The 17710-nt window shown below is 47.4% G+C and overlaps 1 protein-coding gene across 2 annotated transcripts in view; it reads right to left on the minus strand.

Annotated features, from left to right (window-relative positions):
- Positions 1–10321, minus strand: part of LOC102571600 (NACHT, LRR and PYD domains-containing protein 3) — a 32467-nt gene extending 22146 nt beyond the window's left edge. The window contains exons 1-4 of one of the 2 annotated variants that reach the window (XM_059722514.1): positions 10040–10321; positions 8758–8845; positions 2463–2767; positions 722–763 (exon numbers count right to left, since the gene is read on the minus strand). In XM_059722514.1, the coding sequence (XP_059578497.1) occupies positions 722–763; positions 2463–2748 (328 nt within the window). In that variant the 5' untranslated portion in view covers positions 2749–2767; positions 8758–8845; positions 10040–10321. Of the gene's footprint in view, positions 1–721; positions 764–2462; positions 2768–8757; positions 8846–8889; positions 9205–10039 lie in introns of those variants that run through there. The other variant, XM_059722515.1, reaches the window with a different exon arrangement.
- Positions 10322–17710: the final 7389 nt, after the last annotated feature.

Raw genomic sequence — 17710 nt, forward strand, 5'->3', positions numbered from 1 at the left:
CACCAAGCTGCAATAAAGCACATCCACTGAAATCTGCCCCAGCAAACAGGTACTGCTGCTGCCACATCATAGATAAGATTAATGTCTTGTCCTGCAAGGTGTTTTTCTTAAAACTGTAGTTCTGTAGAAACAGGGAGACCAGGGAAAATCCCTCTACTGAATGGGAAGAGGAAGGTAATAATGGATGATGTGGATTAGGCTGAAGTGTTTAATGACTTGTTTCAAGCTTCATGAGAAAAGTGAATGTCAACTGATGATGTTAATAGCAAGGCTGCAGGGATACATAGTGTAGAGTAGGAAAAAACATATTTGCAATTATTTTTGTAGTCATGCGTCCTGTAGATGATATCCCACTGAAGGAGGTAGGGCTGCAAAAGTCAGCATCAGATAATGCAGCTGCATTTTCCTCTCTCTGATGGTCTCTCCTCTCTGCTTCACGTACGTTTGTCTGGTTTTGTTTTGAAGGAAACCAGGACAAGGAAGTATCCAAGAGCCTGGTGTCAGCTGCTGTTGAAAACCCCCCAAAGAAGGCCTTTTACTTTGCATGTTATTATGGTTTACACCATTTATATCATTACAGCGCAGACTGATGGCATGTAACTATATTTCAGTATCCATGGTATCCCCATATCTGCAGGAGTGTGTGTGTGTATTATTCCAGAAGTATCCTTATGAAGCAAGACCCATATGCCTAGGTACCTCCCAAGAGAGGACCCCTTACCTTCTATTGACATCTCAGATATTTTCTCGTTCAGGCCCAGATCTGAAAGGAAAACCACATTTGAACATTTTTAGAATTCATAGTCTTTGTGTGTACAGCCACCTAGGGACTGAGTGCATGGCCTGTGCTAGATTTGAGAGAGGCAAACAATGAAGGGTAGAACAGATTGGGAATTATCAGCACAGGCTTTTGTTGCAGATTGCTGATTTGCTAAAGTTGAAACTCTCTGAAGGGGTGGATCTAGGAGTTATGGCGGGAAATAATTCGTAGGTCAAGGATGCAATGCTTGATCAAAACCAGGACAAAGGTTTTGGTTAAAACCAGAAACAGAGCCTTCCCAAAACAGAAACCCTGCCATGTCCAGGGCACTCACCTAGGATGTGGGAAACCCAAATTGAAGTCTCTGTTCTGCTAGATTCAGAGCTGCAGGACCCCAGGTGACTGCCTGATCTGCTGACTTTAGTGTATCTTGGGAAGGGGCTGAGAGAAAAGGGATCTCTGCCACTTGAAAAGGGTTGTTGTCATCCTGCTACGAAACAAGGTTTATGGTGCATGAAAACCATTTCCATATTGAAAAGGACTCTGCTGCTAGCTGGCATTGGGTGGGATTCAGTCTGGCGAGTGTGATACAGGAAGTTCTGTGAGGGAGGCCTGCCTCTGCATGATTTTGTTCATGACGTATCTGCACTTTACACAATGAGCTGGCCTCATCATCAGAGGAATACAGGGAGATCCTTTCTGTGCTTGTCAGTCGCATAGATTTGGTGAGCGTACCCAGAGGGAAACTTTTTCTTAGAAGGATTGTATCTAAGATGTAGTCACCTGCCTACGTTTTTAGGATGGGTAAGTCGGAAATCCACGTTATATAAAGAGGGGCATTTGCATAAAAAATACTCTATAGGTGACCAAAAATACACTGTGGCCATGTCTAAATGAGATGCTGACTACTCAGTAGCTCATTACTACTGCACAGTAGCTCCATGCAGCATGAAGCGGGGTGTGATGCTACTGTGTGGCAGTAATGAGCTACTGTGCAGTTAACATCGCCTAAAAGTTGTTTGGTGATGCTACTGCTCAGTAACTCTGGTTACTGCACAGTCATTTAGTACTTGTGCATGTAATTACTAAATGACTGCACAGTAACACACTGAAAATGGGTTTCCTACTGGCACTTGGGTCTTACCTTCTTATGGGATGCTAAAAAAAAAGCAGATCAGTGCCTCTGGCACTGCAGTGTGGTTAGATATGTGGCTGTGTGTATTTCACTGAATTCATTTATTTAAGTCTAATATAGCCCAGAATAGAAAGCCCCTCCCTGCTTGTGACACCAAAAAGTCATCAGAGACACTCAGCTGACTGGGAGCAGAGTCATACCAGGAGCAGTCTCTGCTGCCAACAGAATCACTTCCAGATCTTAGCTTCTCTGGCCCAGCATTGGCACAGGTGAGAGCTGTCTCTGGTTTATTCTAACTTTCAGCACCTGCCAATGGTCTCCAGTATGTAATCCAAAAGTTTGGAGTGTGCTCTAGGTATTCTTTCCCCAACTTCTTCTCTCCTCATGCCCTCTGATTAGTACGAGAAGAGCAAAGAACACCAGAGAGTCTAGACAACTCTGGATGTTTTGGGTTAACATCCCCCTGGCATCATGATGGGAATTAGAGCTCCATACTGGAGCCATCAGCCTTGGGGTAGATTCCTGGGGAAAGATTCACAGGTGCTACAGTAACTTGAGGTTTCTTACCTTTTTCTCTCTCTTCTCTGAGCTTGGCCGCAACATCTCTGCAATTAATCCAAATTAAAACTTCTATTGTCACATCAACTGAAGCGTCTTCACCATAGAATCCCAGCAGGAGATTCTTAGTAGCTATCCTGGTGGCATCCTCCAGCCGACTTTGGGAAATGTTACCTTTCCCCTTAAAGTCAGAATGCAACAGTTTGTCTTTAAACCTCTCAAAGTTATCTTCAGAAAGGTCCTCAAGGGCACGTGAGAGCAGATCACTGATTCTAGTTCGTTGGTTTCCCATCATTTTGCATCAGGTAACTCAACTAAAATATTACAGAAAGTCTAGCATTAATAACTAATGCGGGGTCAGAACATTTTTCTTATCCAGTAGTAAGAAATGTAGTGTAGTGATATCAGTAGGTTATTTATATCCACCCGATTCACAAGTAGATATGTTGACTGTGTTTTGAGAGAGGTAGACATTATTATGACACATAGCTAATAACACCTCAATCCAATGTATGACCACTGCACATAAGAAAGGACATTTACTGGTTTAGATTATAGGTCCCATGTCTCCCAGTACCATGTCGTTCACAGAGACAGAGTGTGGATGCTGAAAGGGAGGGTGAACAGAGCATGTTCTGATCTTCTGTGCCTTGCTCCTCTTCCACTGTGGCTTCCCATTGTAGGAGTTCATTATAAAAATAGCTTGAGATCATTAGTAGGCATAGCAATTCAGTCCTCCTTTGATGCCCATTGGTACATCTTCCTGGCTTAAGTATTTAATATAGTCCTAGAAAAACAGAACTGGAAAGGACTGCAGGGGATCATCTAATCCAGCCCCCTATTCGAGGCAGGAACATCTCTGTCTAAACCATCCCAGCCACATGTTTGTCTAGTTTGCACATTAAAACTTTCAGTAAAGAAGATTGAACAGCCTCTCTAGGAAATCTATTCCAATGCTTAACCACCTGTCTACCTAGAAAGTTCTTTCTAATAACCATCCTAAATTTCCCTTTTTGCAATTAAAACCATTGCTAGTAATGATTTCATAGATTTCATAGACATTAGGGCTGGAAGAGACCTTGGAAGATCATCGAGTCCAGCCCCCTGCCCAAAGGGCAGGAAGTCAGCTGGGGTCATAGGATCCCAGCAAGATAAGCATCCAGTTTCATCTTGAAGGTGTTCAATGAAGGCGCTTGAACGACCTGCGGTGGCAGGCTGTTCCAGACCTTGGGGGCTCGGACAGGAAAGAAATTCTTCCTTATGTCCAGACTGAAACGATCTTGTAGTAGTTTGTGACCATTCGACCTCGTCATCCCTTGGGGCGCTCTGGTGAACAAACGTTCCCCCAGATACTGGTGGTCACCCGTGATAAACTTGTAGGTGGCCATTAGATCACCCGTGAGCCTGCGCTTTTCCAGGCTAAAGAGCCCCAGGGCTCTCAGCCTGTCATCGTAGGGTCTGCTTCCCTGACCTCTGATCATGCGCGTGGCTCTTCTCTGGACTCTCTCAAGCTTCTCCACATCCTTTTTGAATTGTGGAGTCCAAAACTGGACGCAGTACTCCAGCTGCGGCCTCACTAAGGCCGAGTACAGGGGGAGAATGACGTCCCGGGATTTGCTTGAGAAGCATCTATGGATGCAAGCCAGTGTTTTGGTCGCTTTACTAGCCACAGCATCGCATTGCAGGCTCATGTTCATCTTGTGGTCAATGATGACCCCCAAGTCTCTTTCTTCCATAGTGCTAGCCAACTTAGCACTGCCGAGCCTATAAGGATGCTGCAGGTTTTTTTTCCCAAGGTGGAGAACCTTGCATTTATCGGCGTTGAACACCATCAGATTCTCGTCCACCCACTTGCTGAGCCTGTCCAGGTCAGCCTGGATCATCCGCCTGTCTTCTGGTGTGGATGCTTTGTCCCAAAGTTTGGTGTCATCTGCGAACTTGGCCAGTCCGCTTCTGACTCCAGTGTCCACATCATTAATGAAGATGTTGAACAGTATGGGTCCAAGGACAGAGCCCTGGGGGACCCCACTGGTCACCGGACACCACGATGAGTGACTTCCATCAATTACTACCCTCTGGGTCCGACCCCAGAGCCAATTTTCCAGCCAGTGGATCGTGGAGGACCCAAGGCGACAATTGGCCAGTTTCTCCAAGAGACGATCATGGGACACCAGATCAAAGGCTTTTTTGAAGTCAAGATATATGACATCAATCTCATCTCCCTTGTCCAGGTGATAGGTCACCTGGTCGTAGAAGGAAATGAGATTGGTCAAGCAAGACCTACCTGCAACAAACCCGTGCTGGCTATCCCTTAAGATGTTGGCGTTGGCCAGTCCATTAAGGATGGCCTCTTTAATAAACTTTTCTAAGATCTTCCCCGGGATAGAAGTCAGGCTGATGGTCTTATATTTCTCTGGATACTGAAAATAATCTGTTACCATCCTATTTATAACAATAATATATTCTGTTTTTGAAGATTCTTTTTAATTCCTCTTTTAGTCTTACCTTCTCCAGGGTAAGTTATCCCAGCTCTTTCAACTTTTCTTTATATATCATATTTTCTAGAATTTGATTCATATACTTTGTTTGTTCTCTGCTGAAATTTTTTCAATTACTCTACATCTTTCCTAAAGTGCAAGGCCCAACACTGGACATAGTACATAAAGTGAGGCTAAACTAGTGTTGAAGTCAGTAAAATAATCACTTTCTGTGGTTTGCATATCACAGTTCTGTTAATACATCCCATCGTGATATAGGGTTATTTGCACCAATATCATCCTGTTGACTCATATTAATCTTGTGGTCCACTGCAAGCCCCAGATCCTTTTCTGTAGTACTGAAACCTGACCAGAACCTCTGATGGGGGGCCTTGTCAAAGGGTTTTTGTAACTCCAGATATACTGTGTCATCTGGATCACCCTGGTCCACCTGCTCACTGACACAGAATTTTAGCAGGTCACTGAGGCATGATTTCCCTTCAACAAAAACATGTTGATTCCTCCCTAGCAAGTCATGTTCATCCATATACTGAACAATTTGCTGACATCATGTACTTGGGCTTTAGGAAAGCCTTTGACTTGGTGTCCCATGAGGCTCTCAAGGTAAAACTAGGGGACTATGGGTTCAACAATTCAATGGTCAGATGGATGGGAAACTTCCTGCGGGTCGGACCCAGAGAGTACTAATAGATGGATCTGTGTCTACCTGGTGGAAGGTAGCCAGTGGGGTCCCCCAGGGTTCGATACTTGGACCAGTGCTTTTCAACATCTTCATCGGTGATTTGGATGTGGGGATGAAACGCGCACTGGCAAAGTTTGCCAATGACACTAATCTGTGGGGAAGTGCGGCCATGCATCAGGATAGGCTGACATATCAGGAGGACCTAGACAGATTAGTTAGCTGGGCGGACCAGAACCAGATGCTGTTCAACACTGAGAAGTGTAAAGTGCTCCATCCAGGGAGGAAAAATCCACAACAAATTACAGGCTCGGTGGTGCTATGGTAGCACATTGAAAAGGACCTGGGGGTCATAATTGACCATAAAACGAATATGAACCACCAGTGTGATGCTACAGTTAGCACAGCAAATAATACATTGGTATGCGTCAACCAAAGCATCTCAAGCAAAACTAAGGATGTTATTCTCCTGCTCTACCTGGCATTGGTGAGACCGCAGCTGGAGTACTGCATCCAGTTTTGGGTGCCACACTCCAAGAAGGATGTGGAGAAGCTTGAGAGAGTCCAGAGAAGAGCCACTCATTTGATTAGAGGCCTGAAGAGCAAGCCATATGAAGAAAGGCTGACAGATATGAGACTGTTCAGCCCATTGGCAACATGTAGGGGGTGCACATGGGTGCACGTGCACCCCCTGAGATTGACCGTGCACCTGCTGGAAGCTCCAGCTGCGAAACTAGAAGTGCCAGCAGAAGTGCATTTCTGGCTTTGCAGCTGCTGGTTCTGGGCTCGGCAATTGGCCGCTGGGGGCCCCTCTCCTGCCCCCCTGTCAGCGTCCCCAGACTTGGGAGGCACCAGTCACCCATGGTTCAGCCTAGTGTAAAAAGAGAAGACTTTGGGGGGATTTGGTGGCAGCTTACAAATATATCAGGCAAGAGTATCAGGAGCTAGGTGAACAACTATTCACCAAAGCATCTCAGGGGAAAACCAGGAGCAATGGTCATAAAATCCTAGAAGATTTCAGACTAGATATAAGGAAAACCTTCTTCATGGTTCATGTGACCAGACTTTGGAATAGACTCCCAGAGGCAGTGATGCAGGCACCTACTCTGGAGATCTTCAAAAGGAGACTAGATGCACACCTTGCTAGGGTCATTTGACCCCAGCAGTCTTTCCTGCCAAGAACAAGGGGGCTAGACCTGATGATCTCACGAGGTCCCTGCCAGCCCTAAACTTCTGTGAATCTGTGAATTCTTTTTATTACTATTGTTTCTACCAGTTTTCCAGGGAGCAGAAGTTAGACTTACCAGCCTGTAGTTTCTTGGATCCTCTATAGAGCCTTTTTAAAATATGAGAGTCCCTTTGGCAGTCCTCCAATCTTCTGGTGCAAAAGCTGTTTTTAGTGATAGGTCACATACAACAGTTAGGAGCTCAGCAATTTCTAATCTGAGCTCCTTCAGGATGCTAGGATGAATGCCATCAGATCCTCATGATTTCCTTCTGTTTATTTTACCAGTTTTCTCTACAGCAACATCTATTCAAACCTAAGTTTGGATCAGCTACACTGACTTGTTTGTTCCTGGAGAGGAGTGTATCTGGTGAGAGAATCTCCCTAACAATTTCCTCAGTGAAGACGGGTGCAAAGAATGCATATAGTTTCCCGGAAATAGCCCTGTCACCCTTTAGCACCCGTTTTATACCGTGATTATCAGGGATCCTGATTTTTAGCTTATATCCTGATATTACAACATCCCATTGATTTTCCTCATTCTACCATGTTTCTGAGATTTCTGTTATGTCAGTATTGTTATTTACTGCTAAGCATTCAAGCCCCTCAACTTCAATCTCAGACTTGTAGAATTAGTATAAAAACACTAATACTTTTTCTTGTTGCCTGGTTGGCTACTTGTATGTGACCTTTTACTTAGGAAATGTATTTGTTTGTCCTGGTCTTCTCTGCATTTCACCTGAGTACTCCCTCCCTGTTTCTTAACCCCATTCTTACCCCATGGTTTCACCTCCATAGGAGTTATCTATCCCACTGCCTGCTGTTTTACAACTGCCAGCTTCCCCTCAACAAATTTATGCCATCAGCATGATTATTATACATATACTCAGTTTGGTCTTTTGAGTCATTAACAAAGAGATTGAACAGTGCTAGAACCAGGACAGTCCCATGAAAAACCCCACTTGATAGCCCGAAAGATGTTAAGAAAAACTGTTTCAAGCTCATTTAGGTACTCAATGAACACTGGCAAAATGGAGACTCAAGAAGGGCAGGACTTGTATCAGCACTTTGAGTGGAGAAATCTGCTTCCAGTCGGAGAAGGGAACGACCTGAAACTTTCAGGACAGTTGTCAGTGCATGTCACTTGTTGGGACTGACAAGGTTTTTTCCCCTATTCATGCAGTGTAACAATTTTATTACATGTTGGACTTTGAGCGCTCAAATGCTAATCTGTGTTACTGCTAGCATGAGTATGGAGCAATCACACGTTCTCTAATTGACCCCAACCTGCACAGCTGTGACTTGCCACTAAAGGGCTGGTGAGCAGGGGCCTGACTAGAAGCTGCAGCAGTGAGCTGTCACTAGTGAGCTGGTGAGCCAGGGCAGGTTTCTATCCCTGCTCTAGGTGCAGGTGTGTAAGAGATGGATTGGGGAGGAGCAGGAACATGAAGCTGGGAGCTGGAGAATTAACAGGATGGGGGTGGATAATGAAATAGGAAGTGAAAAGGAAATGGGGTGATCTGCCCCCTACCTAATTTTTACCCCAACTTCTCCTAGACCCCACTCCTGGACCCGTCCATACCCTGTGACCTGGATAGCTGGCATGTGCTCTGTAGGCTGTTTGCACAAGGTTGCACCCTTAAGGGTGCAAAGGTAGCAACCCTGGGGGCAGGAGTGGGAGTTGGTTTGATGCCAGAACCACCCCCTGAGCAGTAGAGTTCAGGGGGTGGAAAGTTTCTCCACTTAGAAGGCGGGAAGGGGAAAGGGGAGGTGCAGTGGAACAAGTACTGCTTTGTCTTCACCTCCCTGTAGAGACCCCAGCAAATAGCAAGTGTTCACCCTTTAAAGTCTCATCCCACAGAAGTTAAAACAAATAGTTACATAGTGATCTTGAAGATGTACCTTCTCTCTTACAGCAAGAGATGATAGTGTTCCTGGTACACACCTTCTTTGGTCTACAACTCTGGTTTCCTTCACTGACCCCGACTGACTGAAACATAAGAAAAAGATTAATAATAAGCATTATGGGCTCACCTTTAATCTGAAGACAGGTAGTTTAGGCACATTGATCCCCGCTGTCTTTCCTGCCCAAGTGCACGGGGGCTGGACCTGATGTTGAACTTTGAGCTGCTCAGATGTTGATCTGTGTTAGTGCTTGCTTGAATATGGAGCAGTCACGTCTTCTCTAATTGTCCCCAACCTGCACAGCTGTGACTTGCCACTAAAGGGCTGGTGAGCAGGGGCTTGACTAGGAGCTGCAGCAGTGAGCTGTCACTACTGAGCTGGTGGGCCAGGACAGGTTTCTATCCCTGCTTTAGGTGCGGGTGTGTAAGAGTTGGATTAGAGAGGAGCAGGAACATGAAGCTGGGAGGTGGAGAGTTAATAGGATGAGGGTGGTTAATGAAATAGGAAGTGAAAAGGAAATGGGGTGGGGGAAGGGTGATGAAATGAAGGAAGTCAGCCACTAAAGGATCAAATAAAAAAGAAGTAAAAAAAATAAAGACTAAGTAAATTAAATAAGGTTTCATGTTCCAGTAAATTGGGATTTGGGACTGAGGTGTGGTGCTGGTCATGCTTCCAGGAGTGGCTGAGATGTGGGAGCAGTGAGGGAAGGCACTTTGGGCAGACCTTCCTGTGCCTGCCCCAAGAAGGAAGCCCCATTTCATGGGGACCTGATCTGGCTCCTACCTAATTTTTACCCCAACTCCTCCTAGATCCCACCCTTAGACCCATCCATGCTCTGTGACCTGGATAGCTGGCATGTGCTCTGTAGGCTGTTTGCACAAGGTTGCACCCTTAGGGGTGGGAAGGTGATGACCTGGGGGGTGGGAGTGGGAGCTGGTTTGATGCCAGAACCACCCCCTGGGCAGCAGAGCTCTGGGGTGGGAAGTTTGTGCAGTTAGAAGGTAGGAAGGGGAAAGGGGAGATGCAGTGGAACAAGCACTGCTTTCTCACCTCCCTGTAGAGACCCCAGCAAATGGCAAGTGTTCATCCTTAAAGTCTCATCCCACAGAAGTTAAAACTATCAAATAAATAAATAAATAATGATCTTGAAGATGTACCTCCTCTCTTACAGCAAGATATGATAGTGTTCCTGGTACACACCTTCTCTGGTCTGGTTTCCTTCACTGACCCTGACTGACTGAAACATGAGAAAGATCAATAATAAGCATTATGGGCTCACCTTGAGGCTGAAGAGTGGTAGTTTAGGCAGATTGATCCCAGCAGTCTTTCCTCCCAAGTGCAGGGGGGCTGGACCAGATGATCCATGAGGTCCCTTCCGGCCCCTAACAAAGGTGAAATTTTTTTCATGCTAAAATGCTATAGCACTGCTATCAACAATACCAGGAAGTAATTTCAAGTTCGATATCCAGGTTCTGCATTTCCTGTGTCCTTGAAAGCAGTTACTGTTTAGCCCAGTACAGCTCCTTGTTCAAAGGATTTTCTAAAATGGGAGTCAAGGTGCAAATACATAGCAGCTCTACAAGTGTTGCATTCATTAGTGGGCCTCTGAATATTTTGGCTCCCAGAATTGTTTCCTTTTAAAATTGCAAAGCAAGCTGCATATTAAAACACAGCAGAAAAAGGAAGAGCCAATGCAACTGCAGTAGTAACGGAGGGCATGGATAGACTTGTACTATTTTAAAATGAATGTGTGTGTGGGGGGGTGGGAAGGATGGGGGATTCACCACTTGGGAGCACATTCAGGTATAACTGTTTTGTCTAGCCACAACAAAAACCACAGAAAGTGACATCAAAACACAGTCAGTTACCCCTGAATAAAAAAGGAAGTAAATTACTGTAGCTTAATTACACAGAGGGTAAAAACAGATGTATGGTTTAAATGGGATCTGACTGTCCTAGATTTTGATTCATACCAAAACAGGTGCAGGACAATAATTCTCACACACAGCTTAAATGACAAGTAACTTGAATTAGCTGCAATTAGCCTGGGAAAAAGTGTTATCTTGGATACTTCACAGGTAAATGTGGGCCAACGAGTGTGCAGGTCTGTAGGATCCCTTACTGCAGGTTAGATAGAGACAGAAAAAAAACAGCAACACTGGATACTGTTGCACCATGGTTAGCCTCACCCTTCTTACTTTTAAAGCAGTGTAACTATTTCTTGTGTGCATGCCTAGAACTGATTAGTTTCGTAGCAAACACTTTTGATAGTGTACCACTTTTGCCTCCATTATCCTGTATCATATACAGTATGTGAATGTATGCAGAACTCACACACATATATAGGTCCACATGCATGTCTGCACATGCACATGCTCATGCACAAACACAGGGAACGTCTACGTGAGCCCCTATCTTGCAATAGACCAACTGACTGCACAGCAAAGTGTCCCCACTTACATGTGCAGACACTTACTGTAGAATAAATTAATACAGTGTGGTTAATTTGCTACTCCATTGCTACTCCACGGCATGCAGGGAGGTGGGAGGTAGTACAAAACTTTATTGAGCAGCCTGTGCCCCCTCAGCTAGGCAGGCATGGGCCTCTTACATGTGGAAAAATGCAACAATGCCAGTGGCGATGTCACCCTCACCTGCAGGGGCAGGGACATGTAGCATAGGCACAGGTACCCCTCCAGGTGGTGGCAAACATTGCCGGGAAGCGTGGACTTGCCTGCTGTACTGCCAAAGCCCAGAGTCCCACACCAGGTCTTCAGGTGTGCCTGGGGCACCATGGCAATCAGTAGCAGCAGGGTGTAGTTGGTTGGGTGATAAGTTGTGAGTTCAGCAAAAACACTCTGGACACTCCTGTGTTGAACTAGTTATTTATTATTATAACTCTCTGGAATCATACCCAGGCTGGATCTTAACAATTGCCCTCAGTAGATGTATGCAGAACTTATACTTGCTCTGCCTCTGACTTGACCCCGTCCAGTCCTGTGGAGGGAGAGGAACCAAGAATGCCTCTGGCTCTTCATAGCAGAGAACAGGGAGTCCCCAGTGCTGCAAAACTGCGCAAGCAAAGTGAACCCTGCAGTGCTGAACATGAGGAATTTGGTCTTAAAGGAACAGTACAAGAGGAAAACACAATAAGACACAACAGGGCACCCCTCGGTTAGCACAAACACCTCGTGGTGCACCCAGAACACTCTCATCAGGGGCACACTTAGGGTGCAGGGCAGCCCTGGGGCACATCTCCAGAGAGGCCTCCGGGGGGGGGGCAGGGGCATCACCAGCTCCATGTCCCAGTTGGCTGGGAGATCCTTACCCCTGAGGCCAGCTGCCATGGGCCTGGCGGCTGTGGAGGAAACAGCTGGGTCTGCAGGAGGAGAAGGGGGAGAGTGGATTTGGAACAGCTGTAATAGGTGCTGCCAGGAGCCAGGCCTGTCCCGGCCTGGGAAGGGGGCAGGGAAGGCAGATTACCTGCAGCAAGCACCCAGCAGCGCCTCTGTCCCTGAGGAGCAAGCAAGGACAGGGGACTCAGCCTGCCACTGCCACCTTTGTCAGGGCTTGCCTGGCCGATTTACCGTGTTCCCTGTTCACCTGTTGCACACGACCCCCAATCTGAGGCCAGGCAGTGCACAGCCCCCTGGTACAGTGCATGTTATCTCAGAAACATGGCAAGCTCTCACAAACAGTCTCTTTCTCCTGGCTCTGCAGGTCCAGCAGCTGCATGCACTCTCAGCTGGGGCTCTCCATATGCCGACTCTGGCAGCAGCAGACCCAGAACTGGACCTGGCTGCTGGACCAGCTGGTCACTCTGGTGGAGGAGTGGCTGGTGGACTCACAGGTCTGGTGCACAGAGGACATCGTGTGTGAGTGAGAGAGGGCCATACGCGAGGTGGAGAGGGACCAAGTGGACCAGGCATTCCAGGACAGGCTCCTGGCCCTCAAGGAGAGGGATCTCACCCTCCTTGGAAGGATAGTGGAGGCCCAGGGGTGGCAGTGGAGGACACAGAGGAGGACCGCCAGGTGCTGACACCATTCTGGCCCTGGTAGTCACCTTCATGCCTCCTGCCCCTGCCCCTAGCCCTTGCTCTGCCTCCAGGTGCAGGTGGACCTGGTCGAGTAGCTCCTGGAAGGTGGCCTCAGTCACCCAGAATGAGTCCACCCAGTGCTCATTGTCCCAGGTGCTGTGGATGACATGCAGCCACTGGCCAGGCAGGCCTACAGGCAGTGGGGCAGGAGCCCCAAGAGCTCACAGACAGTACCAGTGGCAGTGTCCATGAGAGTGTTATCAGCATCCCTGCTGGGGTCTGCATAGCAGCAGCATGGTGGCAGGGGGCTCAGATGCTGTGGTGAGCCTGGCCACATGGCCACACAGCACAGGGGGGCAAGCAGAGCTAAGAGTGATCTGGGCCAGGTGGTGGTTGCTGTGGCAGTGAAGCATGGCAAGCAGGATGGTGAACTGGATCCCGGGGCACAGGTCATCACTCCTGTGGTCTGAGGGTAGTGCAGCCATTCCATGGTGGGCACAGGCTTTGGCACCTTCTCAGACTGAGCTCTGTCCCTTTTGTCTCGACCCATAGCCCCCTACCTCCCCCAGCCCTTCCAGTGCCCCTCACTCCTGACCCGCAGCCCTCTGCCCCACCAGCCCTGCTGATGCCCTTTGCTCCTAACCTACAACCCCCAGCCCCATCAGCCCTGCCAGTGCCCTTCACTCCTGACAGAGTCGCAGAGAGCTGTTCCAGTGCACTGCAGCCTGCTTTGGGCCAGAAAGGCAGGTGGCCAGGGAGCAGGACACGGGATGACTTTTAAAGAGGACCCCACCCACAGGCAGCTATAGCTGGAGCCTCCAGCCCCCCTTACTGCTGCAAGGGGGCAACGCAGGGCCAGAGGAGGTCGGGAGCAAGCTACTGCCATAAACCACAAATCTGCTTCCAAATGGCCACTCGTATAGATGCCTGCTCAGGGTGGGTTCACTGCGCAGTACATTACTGCGGAGGAAACCCATATAGCACTAATCGCACATGTAGATACTCCCATTATCTACTTAGTACAGTTTCCTTTAAATTGCCTTCTGAGGACAACAGAACTGTGTTTTTCCTGCATCCTACAAGGGGGATCTACAATGGTATATCTTCAAACCCCCAGTGGAGAGGGATATACAAAGTTTAATTAAATAATATACCACCTACTACTTCTTCACTTGTGTTATAAATTTTTACTCTACCTCAAACTGTGGAAAAAGTCCATTTCTATCAATGCTAAAATAGTGATGGGGGAACAAAACAAAACAAAACAAAACAAAACAAAACAAAGAACAGAAGCTGGTATTTCTGATCCTTGTTTCTTTGGAACATGACAGGATAGCAGGCACTTGGACAGTTGCCTACAAAAGTGTTCATTCAAATGTAGCTTCTCCAGCCTCTTGGTCCTCAAATACAGGGCTACCTTTTTCGGGCTACACAGTTTTCAGTAACACAGGATCTTAAGGAAGCAATGGAGACCAAGTCTTCAACATAGACATCCCCAACCTAAATGGGTCCATTAAGAGTTTTCAAACAAAGAGCCTAAGATATGAGTTTCAAAGCCTATTGAGATATGTCAGCGAAACCTGCGATTTTCAAAACAGCCAAAACCCAGCAGCTGAGGTCGAGAGGGAGCATCAGGATGGATGCTCAGGACTTCTGATATCCCCACCACGTATAGGTAAGCTGACCTTCACCCTCCTCATCTTGAACATCTTGTTCTGAGTTAACATGTCTTGTGTGACTCCTTTTATGCTCTGGGAACAGCTGCCAGGTGTTACCTTTCACCTACCTTAACCTGAAATTTGTGCAAATTCCCAGTTTTGCAGATTCCAACAGAGCGGATCTCAGCGGAAGAACATAACCATGGGCATGGCAGCCGGTTTCCGCCTAGCGTGGGTCTGGGCCGATGAAGCTTCAGAGAATGTACCCAACAGCCTTCATTTGTTTTGATACCCTTATTCCCTATGTGGTTTTATGCCAGCCAGGAATCCCAGAGAGAGGACTTCACAGTTGCACAAGCCCCATCTCATGGTACTAGCACACTCTAGCCAGGTGCCTTTTTTTTAATCTTATTCTTAGGTAGGCTGCAGTACTGCCAACCCCCAATGTTCAAGATTCAAGCATCAGCCCTGAATCATTGTCTTAATTTCAATCATTACATTTTTTTCTATGTATTATAAGGTACATGCTGACATTATACTTGGATCGTGTACAGATGTTTTCAATGCATACATGAGGCTAAAAATGGTGCAATCAACCCAGATACAGATCACATCTGAGGTGCCCTAATTTGAGATCAGTTCAGGGTGGATCTGTTTATTGAATGTGTGTCCTGTTCTATAAGTGCTTCTGTTATCTGATTCCTTGCATTGTCATTTGAAATGTTGAAAAGCATTAAATATGTTCAATATGAAAATGTCCAAAGCAAGGAACAAAACAGCTTGTTCAACCTGAGATTTTAGTTTTCAAACCTGCCGGGCCCTGCTTCCCCATCTGTGTGCAGCTTATGTGTCATCTTAATGTAGGTGACTGCTGAACTGCCAGGGCTGATGGGGCGCATAGCCAGAGTGGCTGGGCAGGAGGTGCGCAGGGGCTTGCACAGAGACTGTATACTTGGCACGCTGTAGATGTCAGACCAATTAACTGTAAAGTGCTTTCTGTGGCCTCCATTTTTTTGGTAGTTTAGGATTCCCCCAGAAGTCCTTTTTTAACCCCCTGGGAGGCAGATGCTGCACTGTGATTTAAGCATCTCTTGTGGTTTTCAGATGATGATTCGAAGCACGTTAAAATCTACACATAAACAGATTCATCTGTAACCTGCTCAGTCAGCAGAGGCTCTAAGGTAGAGTCTGTGGTTAAGATTCAGACTCGCTTTAGCTAAGAGGATTGCTAGTCACTGCTCCCCACCCTGACCAACGATGTTTCAGAAAAAATCCTTTCCTTCTACCACTTTTAGGCACAGACCTAAGGCAAGCCTCATTGCCCTTCTACCCTGCCCAACTCCCCCATGATGCTTGAGCTCTTTGCATCTCACTCAAACCCCTGTTTTTCTGCTGTGTTTAAGGATATTTTAATAGCTTTGTCCCAGAGATGCAGGTGTGATGCATCCATGCAAGCATGTCACTGTAATGTAAGAGTATTCATGTGTGCTGCTGATGTGCTTGCGCATTGGGCACATGGGACTCATCCTGGGGGTTGAAAATGCCAGGCAGTCAGCCCTGTCCATAACAGTATTTGTGATATTCTTGTTTACCAGACTCCCAACCTTAATTTCACAAGGTCCTTGTGCATCACACTCTTCAATGTGCCATTTCCCAATACCCCTATGAGTACGGAAGGGGTGTTATTCCCCTTTTACAGGTAAGGAAGTGACACACATAGAGGCGGGGAAATTTGCTGAAGGGATCACACAGTATGTGAATGACACAGCAGTGACTTGAACCCCTGGACCATCCTGTCCCCTCCTTCCCCACCTGTCATGGACCTTTGCTCTCTATCCCCCACTGGGTAGTCAGGGCCCTTCACGGCCTCTTCTGTTGTTTGTTTTAAAACTCCTGGGGCATCTAAAGATGGAAAAACAAGTCCTCTTTTGGCTGGCTGATCTGTGATTTTCCCTGCATTGTATTGGCTATGAGACTGTGTAACAGGTCGCCCTCCCCAGCTCCATCTTCCTGGTCATCTGCGTCTTATGTGGGGTGCCCTTGAAGCTCTCTTGGATTCCTTCTGTCCCGCCCTAATCTCACCTGCCACGCCTTGATGGAAATTATTATGTGAGTGGGAGACTGCCTATTATATTGGATATGTTGGGGTCTCTCCTAGGATGGCCTGATCCCTTTTTCTCTAGCTAGGCCTCCCTGTCCAAACCCACCACACAGGGTTCGACTCCAAGGCTCTAGCTTTTCCTTCCAGTGCCTGGAGGCTTGTGACCCCCTTTTCTGCTCCCTTCTAGAGCACGGCACTCCCTGGCCCAGAGGCACAGGCGCCTGCCCCACAACAAGGGGGCTACAAGTCCAAAACCAGGGTGCAACCCCACCAGTCCAAACAAAACAAAACAATATATCTGCACCCCCCAGGTGCACCAGGCCTCCCCAGCCTTTTTAAGATCGTCCCTTGAGTGCCAGGGTTTGTGTCATCCCAAGCTGCGCCCTTACTGGCACTCGGGCTCTCTGCAGCCATGTCGCACTCTGCGTCTCACTGGCGCCGGGGCTGTACCCCCCGCAAAGCTGCGCCTTCACTGGTGCTGGGGTCTATGCCTCCAAAAGCTACGCCCTCACTGGCACCAGGGATGGGCCCCGCCAAAAACCTGCACCTTCACTAGTGCCGGGGCTCCCACTCCAGAGTGAGTCCCCAAAAATGAGGCCTCCTCCATCCCCTAATAGCCTCACCCAAACCTCTGGTGTTATTCAATAATCACTAATAATAATAATAATAATAACTGCACGTGCTCGATCAACACAGTGGATCAGCTTACATGAACTCACTTCCAGTCTCGGCTCCGCACTGCCGGCTACAGTCCTGGTTGTGGACGCAGTCGTCATCTCGCAGGGTCTTCCATAACTTCCCTCTTCCTGCCATGGACCACTCCCCAGACTTCTTCCTGGAGCTCTCAGGGGCACTGCTTCCCCTACGGCTGTTGACCCCCTTTACTGCTATTCAACCCAGGGTTTTTATAGTCCTGCCTCTTCCAGTCAGCTGACTAGCCATCCCAGTTCAGCAGTTACCCCCTTCCTCACCAGTCCTCCATGCTCAGAAGGTTTTGGCCTTATGGGGGCGCACCTTCTTCCTTGTGATAGGGTCACGGTTCCCTGTCACAAACTGGAACAAGGAAAAAATGGGGAACAGTCCTGGGGGATCACATGGTTCTGGACAAGGGGAGCAAGAAAAGAAAACTACAAAGTCCAATACAGCTTCTGGAT

The sequence above is a fragment of the Alligator mississippiensis genome, chromosome 2 (genome assembly GCF_030867095.1).
Source record: "Alligator mississippiensis isolate rAllMis1 chromosome 2, rAllMis1, whole genome shotgun sequence".
Classification (NCBI taxonomy): Eukaryota; Metazoa; Chordata; order Crocodylia; family Alligatoridae; genus Alligator; species Alligator mississippiensis.